The sequence below is a fragment of the Stigmatopora argus genome, chromosome 4 (genome assembly GCF_051989625.1).
Source record: "Stigmatopora argus isolate UIUO_Sarg chromosome 4, RoL_Sarg_1.0, whole genome shotgun sequence".
Lineage (NCBI taxonomy): Eukaryota > Metazoa > Chordata > Actinopteri > Syngnathiformes > Syngnathidae > Stigmatopora > Stigmatopora argus.
This window is the reverse complement of record NC_135390.1, coordinates 13590887-13599369: the sequence shown is the minus strand read 5'-3', so window position 1 is coordinate 13599369 and position 8483 is coordinate 13590887. Positions and strand designations below refer to the sequence as shown.

The 8483-nt window shown below is 38.9% G+C and overlaps 1 protein-coding gene across 1 annotated transcript; it reads right to left on the bottom strand.

Moving 5' to 3' along the window:
* Positions 1–4030: 4030 nt before the first annotated feature.
* hoxa9b (homeobox A9b) lies at positions 4031–6506 on the bottom strand. Its single transcript, XM_077599023.1, has 2 exons — positions 5814–6506; positions 4031–4270 (listed from the first exon to the last, which is right to left on the bottom strand). Exons 1-2 carry the CDS (start codon positions 6337–6339, stop codon positions 4032–4034), a joined length of 765 nt encoding a protein of 254 aa, XP_077455149.1. The 5' UTR covers positions 6340–6506; the 3' UTR covers position 4031.
* Between the last annotated feature and the right edge of the window lie 1977 nt (positions 6507–8483).

The window sequence follows — 8483 nt, the reverse complement described above, 5'->3', positions numbered from 1 at the left end:
AATTCATTTTAATATTGATTTTTATCTATGATATTTCCTATGCATGCATTTGAATGAAGTACCAAATGCTTCAATTTGACATATGCTGTGTCACAGCTTAGTCTACAGTGTCGAAAATTTACTGTTTTTTGTGAATATTCATATATTTGGCTCATTTTGCTAAAGGGGAGGGGGGTCGATATGTTTGCGGTCTGTTTCCAAACAACAAGAGACATCTGGGAAGCCGCAGGGCCGACGTGTTATTTTGGAAACATGTCAGAAAATGTACTTACAACGTCCATAATGAGTGTGATTTATTTCAGCAAAAAATAAACAATTGCAAAAATAGCACAAGGGTGTCTGATTTGCCTTTTTGAGCTTTTATTTACAGAATGTTTACAAAGTGTGACATAGTGAAGCGTTACTGAGGCCGTTATCTGAAACGGGTGAACGTGTTTTTGCAGCCCAAGATCATATTTCACAGCACATTGTGCCTGAGAGGCAAAATGAAAGAAGAATATTCAAGCTGCATATAGACCTGGGAAACAGCTTTTCTGTGTGTGCATGTTTTCCAGCTGGTTTAGATGAAAAACCTGGTTTTATTTGTTCCTTTATTTGCTTTTCTTTCTTCTATAAACTCAAGCTTACATTAACAATGGCAATGTTACAACTGCATTACAAATAAATCACATTTGAACACTTTGAAAACTTCACATAACCGTGGAAATATATTTAAACTCATGATAACACCAACATTCTAAAAGAAAATCACTCACCCTTCAAGGATATGAGGTAGGTGGTGTGAACACAGTAAAAGTTCTAAATCATGGAATTCATTGCAAATGAAGTGGTTTTCAAACTTCTTACACCAAAAAGCTGTTTTTTAAAAGCCTATTCACACCAAGAAACTCAATAGTTTGCTTTGTTTAGCCCAGACAAAAACACATTTTTTGGTTGTGGTTCCTTTTCACATTGCAATTTTTGCAAACAACCCAGGATTTGACAACAAAGCTAAACATATGCAAATATCGTCCAATCAATGGACAAATCATTGCCGAATCAGAGGGTATTGAAGCAACGTCAATTTTGTGTGTAAGTATCTAATAGACATTCCGTCTCCTCATCGCACAATGTCGACACGTTAGCCAACAAACTGCTAACAAAACAACATTGCCCATACGTCCTTTGCATACTGAAGCAAATAGGTATGCAAGTTTAGCTTTGGTTCAAATCACAGTGATGTCTTTATCGCACATGCAGAGAAGCCAACCACAGTCCACCCGGAAGCAAACCAAGACCACCTCTTCGGCGAGGTCTCGGATCAGCTGTTTTGTCCACACTTCCTGGTAAGTATTCGCATCAGGCCAAAAAATCCACTTTTGAGGTTGTTTTTCCTGACCAAACAGTGCAGGTATGAATATGCCTTTAAAAAACTGCACTTTTCCAAGTATCATCATTAAACGACCTAATTTTCAGTCAATAAATACGCAGAGGTTTATCCCTAAACAGTATACTTTACTACTGCATTTGCTATTTAAACAAACTGTAACACTATAAAACATAATCTAAACATGAAAATGTATTGCACAAAGCAGGTGGCAAAATGAACAAAAATGTTTTAAAATATTCAGCGATCAAAGATTCACTTCAAATACATAAAAATTAAATATAGTAACTGAACTTTATCTTCAGATACAATAACTACACTGTATTTGTAATCAAATAGACCGCTTGCATTATTTATTATTGTTTGAACAATTGCTTTTCATACCACAGGTGAGTGTTTGTGTACTAAACATCAAACTTTCAGAATGTACCAATTAAGGGGAAGAAATTGGATTCCTCCCAATAGTGGGCTCTTCATTGGCTCATGTAGCAAGTTTAATGGCACAACTTCAGTGGAGGTACTAAAAGGTGATGGCCCACACATTGCATCTTCAAACCATGTGTTGTACAGCTGAGTACTGTTGCAGTACTTTTTTGCATGTAACAACATGATAAAATAAATGTTTTGTGAAAGTTGTTTGTAAAGCGAAGACGCCTTGCAAGTAGCGCCAATATGCAACATGTCCACATTTGGTTTTAATCGAGGGGGGTGAAGTGGATTGTACAGTAGATGACTGCACTCCCACGAGTTTCAGACTTTACTCCCCTTCAGAGTTCACTTGTAGGATGTCTCAGCATTGCTGTCAAAGTGCTCTGATGAATTGACCGGGGTGTCGAAAAGGTGATCGCAAGTGACATCTTGCTGAATTCTCTGATTTTTTTTTAATCGTCATAGCAAGAGACAGGGCCCCAGACAGTTAACACATGTTGAAATAGCGATTTAATTTAAACAAAGAAAAAAACAGTGGCAAAAAGGTAGTTATAAAATACTTTCATAAAGTCAATCGGAGTTAATAAATTATCTAAATGGTAGGCAATGTTTTGAAATGATTTATAATGCTATCAAACCTGACATTTGAACAGATTCTATAGTTTTATAGAGATATGTTGTCATTATTTGATCCTACATGTATGCACCCTTCAAAGTTAATTTAAAAAAAAAGTTTTAACATTTTTATACAAGTCGATTGGTTGACTTCCAAAACTAAAAAGATAAAAACAAACTTAAAAAGCCATTTCTTTGCTCCAAGTGAGCCGGTGCTGCCACCTTCTGATCACACGTTGGCACTTGGAGCGACTACAATTATCCTTCCTACACGTTCATGATCCTTTTGCTTGTGCCGTCCCCCCTACAGATACACTTCAACAATACATTGTACATATATATATATATATATATATATATATATATATATATATATATATATATATATATATGAAGGGTAAACGAATGAAAAGATCTCACATTGCGACTGTCTGAAGGTGGTTGTAAAGTCATTAGACGGGTGTGGAAGGCTGGAAGGTATGTGTGTGTGTGTGTGTGTGTGTGGTGTGTGTGTGTGTGTGTGTGTGTGTGCGTGTGTGTGTGTGTGTGCGTGTGTGTGTGCGTGTGTGTGTGTGCGTGCGTGTGTGTGTGTGTGTGTGTGTGTGTGTGTGTGTGTGTGTGTGTGTGTTTGGGGGCTGTCTTGCAACAATCTTCCATATTGGGTAGACAGAGGCTCGTTCGAATTGTGTGCTTTAGTGGTGTCACGACGTCACGACATGCTTTGCTCTTTTCACAGCTTATAAACAGTCCACAATGCGATTGCCACCATTGCACTTTATGGCATCGCATAGGAGAACATCACCGCTGCGGGATGTTTAAAAGCCCATGCAGACAACAAATAACACGGTGGGATCATCCCAAATCAAATTTAACACATGGTGCTCATTGTTGTGCATTCGTTTTTAAGTGGGCCAAATTTTGCATCGTTTCTGTTCCTAATTCTGGAAAACATTTTAATTTGTTTAAAAAAAAACAATGAAAACATGAAATGAAACGAATATTTCTTTTTCTTAATTACAATTAAATATTATGTGACGTTTCTGCAATAAAAGCCAAAATGAACGGATTTTTTGTCATCTTTTTAATACATTATTTTTCTCAGTTCAGTCACGTAATGATTTATTGAAATCATTAAAATACGTCTTTGGGCGAACAGAACAATACATCATAAGAGCGGTCAATTTTGGTTGACTATTGAACATTTTCTAAAAATGCATTACATTAAGCATAAGAAAATGATACAAAATCCTGACATTTCCCTACTGTTAAAAAAACAACCTACGACGATTTATTTTAAATGTGCATTTTGCTTTTACAATAAGATGACACCTAAAGTACACCTAAAAAAATAAAAATAATTAATGTAAACATCGCAAATAGGTAGCTGAAAGACATTCAGGTAGTCGAGGATTATTTCATGCATTTGGAAAAAAACAACAACATATTGTCTAAGCTTACCAAACACACTTGAGATAGACGAAATAAACACCCAACATTATTGAACAACACAAACTAGACAACAACATGTGTAACAGTTGAGAATAACAAGGGCAGGCCTCCCCCCCCAGGGTCCCCATCCCACCCAACCTTCTCGCAGCTTGCATCAGTATTATTGTGGCACTTAACTGTCTCTCCGCCGGTCTTTGTTGTCTTTCTTCATTTTCATCCTGCGATTCTGGAACCAGATTTTCACTTGTCTCTCAGTCAGATTGAGCAATCTGGCCACCTCGTATCTGCGGTCCCGAGGAAGATACATGTTGTACAGAAATTCCTTCTCCAGTTCCAGGATTTGGTGCTTTGTGTATGGGCAGCGCTTCTTTCTGGTGGGCTTCGCGTGAAGCCAGTTAGACGACGGGTTGCCTGCACAAAAGTACAACAAATCGTCAATTATATATATACACGTTTCATTTGTTTTTTAAATAAATACGATCATGTGGAAAAACAAACAAATATAAATAACTTAAAATAACATTGGTTTGGTCAGAAATTGTACAGTCTCTGGAAATGTATAGCTTTGTAGATACATGTTGTGTATAAGTGTATTTTTAATTATAATACAAATATTTTTTCAAACTGATATATTATTTCTTGCAGTAAAATAAAATTTTGTATTTTTTAATACGTGTGTGGGGGGGGGTGGGGGGTGCGCGTGTGTATTAGTGTGTGTCTGTGTGTGTGTATATATATATATAAATATATACACACACACATACACACACACATATATATATATATATATATATATATATATATATATATACATATATATATATATATATATATATATATATATATATATATATATATATATATATATATATATATAAATGTGAACAAAAATGTCTTACTAAGAAAAAAAATGAAATTGCTCTTGCTTTTGCTTCCTATTCGGACTTGTTATAGCATATTAATGCTACAAAGTGTTAGACCTGAAAAATATCGATGCTTTGAAGATGATACAATTGTACACCACAAGGGTTCTTAAAGGGGTCATTTTGGTTATTTGGAAAGGTAGTCTACATAAGATCTACAATTCTGTATACTACATAGAACTATGGTTGGAATAAATTTATGTTTCTATACAGTGTATAGAAACAGGAAGTTATTGTAACATAAATATAAATCAATTGTAAAAATGTTGGTTCTAAATAATAAGAATGGGCCTTGGATAGTTCCCCCAAAAAGAGAGAAAGAGATAAACGAGAGAAAGAGGTATAAAGAGAGAAATGGAGAGAGAGAGAAACAGAGAGAGACAGAGGGGGGAGAGAGAGAGAGAGAGAGAGAGAGAGAGAGAGAGAGAGAGAGAGAGAGAGAGAGAGAGAGAGAGAGAGAGAGAGAGAGAGAGAGAGAGAGAGAGAGAGAGAGAGAGAGAGAGAGAGAAAGAGGGAAAAAATAAAGAAAAAATGAGGAAAAGATAGAAAGGAAGAAAGAAAAAAAGGGGGCGAAATAATTTTTAGGACCCAGTACAAAACAAAAAATGTTCCATTTAAGTCTCCTGGACCCAATCCAAAATGGAAACGGTTCCATTAAAGCCCCCTGCCCAAGTTTGGGAACCCCAGTGCAATAAGGATGAGGAATGCAAGGCAAGTGCTTTTATTTGTGTCAACGCTGCATTGTGTCTGGGATCTCGGTGTGCTTGGAAATTCAAATGTATTTTAACACTGGCTCAGACTAGTGCCTTTACATTATTTCCTTGATGGATATCTAGCCCTTTTTGGGGTGATGGGGTTTACAGGAAATGAAATAAGAAATGCACAGTCGAGCAGCTTGAAAACGTTATTTATGAGCAATGCACTAAAACGTTTCATTGTTCCAGTGGGGGAAATATGCATTTGGACTGAAATTGCACTTGAGAAGTACTAAAAAAGGAGCCCGAAAAGTAGTATATATATGTGTGTCTTACTGGCATCCACCTCCCTCCTCTGGCCGGACGAAGGGCTTTCCACAGGCGGCTTGGACGTGGACGTGCCCTCGCAGGGGACCTCCGCTTGCAGGGCCGCGGCGCTCTCGGGGTCGGACAAAAGTGGGGTGTGCGTCTCCAAAGTTGTGCACTCGCCACTCCCCACCAGGGGCTCCGGTTTGATGTCGTAATGCATGGCGGCCGTCGACGGCAGTCCGGTCAGGCACAGAGGCGCCGAAACGGGATCCAAGGCCCAGGAACGGCCGAACATGCCGTCGCCATCCGCGCTGCCGCTGTAGTGGTGATGATGGATGTAAGTGGGGGTGCTGCTGCTGCTGTTGTTGGCCGCGATGGGACCCCACGAGGCGCCGAAAAGGGGCGATTTCTGCAAAGGGCAAGCTTCCTGTCCGCCATATTCGGCGAGCATCGCCTGCTCCACCCCTGCAGATGACGGGAACCTCGCCGGAACGACGTCCTCCTGCAGCTCGGGGACCACACCGGCGTCCGCGTAGTAGCTAAGCGTCGACATGGCAACGACCAAAAAAAGGGAAAAAAAAGATAAAAGAAAAAAAAGAGGGGATAGAGAAAGGCGAAAGGAAAAGATGCGGGCTTCCAGGAGATAGATCCCGATTTATAATCCAAGCGAGTGGCGCAAACGGCGTGTCATTGCGGGATATTGCGCCTCGTCGTGCACCAGCCCGGCCGCTCAATGCAAGTTGGACGCGGTGAACATTGTCCACGCAAGGATAGGGCGCCCCAAACACGTGACCGTGGGACAGAACAATAAATAATAAATCAGCCTGCCGCTGCTGCTGCTGCGTTTTGCTGGGCTGTTGCTGCTCAACTCCATAGCCAGCCTTTTCACCACCATATTTTAAAAGCAAATTCCCTGCTCTTTATTGGAACTTCCCGTGCTAGTAGCAGCCACTTTTTATAAGCAATAAACCTTATGATTTTAGTCAAGAGATCTTTATTTATTAATAGAACACCCTTGTAATACCCGAGGCTTCCTAGTGAGACGGCATGCGTTGGAAATAAATAGGAGTTTATTAACATCTAATAGGGTTATTAATTGACCTCGGTTAACACTTGGACGTATTTAAAAGGCATGCGAGGAAATGACTTCAAAAAAAAATTCATAGCGTTTTTCAACCGGAAAAATATACAAATAAAAGCAATCATTTATGACACTATGAGACATTTTCAAAGAAGGCCAATGTAACAATAGACGCAGTAAAATTTCATTGGTGTTTTTAAATGTGCTATTTTTAAGAGAGATCGCCCACCCCCCTCCCCACACACAACTAATCAATGTTCTAATTCTATTAAAGGCAGCTCCTGTGTATTTTTAAAAGGCTCGTTTGGATTTACGATAGCAAAACACGTCGGTGCAGGGCCACTTTCCAGGATGCCCATCGCTCACGTCGGGGCTTGTGGCTCTCTTTGGACCCATCCAGAAAGTAGAGCGAGCTTTTTTGGGGGGTGCCATAACGGCCTCTTTTATCACGGGCAATTGGGGTTGTTTTTCTTAAGGTTACAACCTGGCTGTCTAAGCTAAATATCCCCCAATAAAGCGGGTCCTTTGTCTCTTTTCTCAGGCGCAAAGCAGACGCATCCGGCGTTTCCTAAGGCGAGGCAACCGGCAGACTGCAATGATCATAACCGAGGCCTTGTCTGAGCTTTCTTCCCTAGCCTGAATCCTGGATCGAACCTTATTCTTTGCAAATAATGCTCGTTCAAATCTTCTATCTTAAGTCTTTAATTGCAGGCGTGAATTTAAAAAAAAGAGTGCTGTGTCATTCTTACAATAATAAAACACAATGTGGTGCTGGTGGGATGAATGCGTTTTATTTGCTTGCTGCCAAATTATTAATATATACAGATTCTTTTAATGTAAAGAGTCATTTTTCACAATTTGCGACGACTTTTTAACTGAGGTAATCAAGGCAGTTTCGTGTTGTGGGACGAAAGTCAGATATAGCCCAACAACATGAGACTACCTAAACCACTGCACAGCCCTGCTTCTCCTCTTCTGTGGTGTTGGAAATCACTGGAAAATGATGCATTGCGACATAAAATGAGCGTCTTTGGGATTCACGGTGGATGCACTTAACATTGGCTTAATGCAAATGAGATTTATTTTAACACTGTGGGAGTTATCGTCAACGTTAACCGTGGGGAGTCATCATTGGAAATTAAAATGCATTTTAATATGGTGTCATTGAGAATATACAGGTATCATTCTCGTTGTGTCATTTTGAATGAATATCATTCGAATATTTTGTAATAACAGTCGTTAGGAATTCAAAGGAGTTTTTAAATTGTGCCATAAGAAACAACCATAACGGATGCACTACAGCATTGTGTCATTGTGAGTTTCCCTATATGATGTATTTTAACGAGAAGTCATTGGGAATTAAAATGCATTTTACAACTCTGTCATTCAGGGTCATATACTATGACAAATGTATTTTCGCATTGTACTGTTAGAGGAAGTGCAATAAAACATATATTTAATATTTTTACCATTAGGAGTTGCCAAAACATTGGTGATAAGTAGTATTTAAAATCCATTTTAGCACTGTGCCATTATAGCTCAATATATTTTAACATTAGGTCAAAATAAATTTCCATAAAATGCATTTCAACAATGTCTATTGCTATTGAATTCTA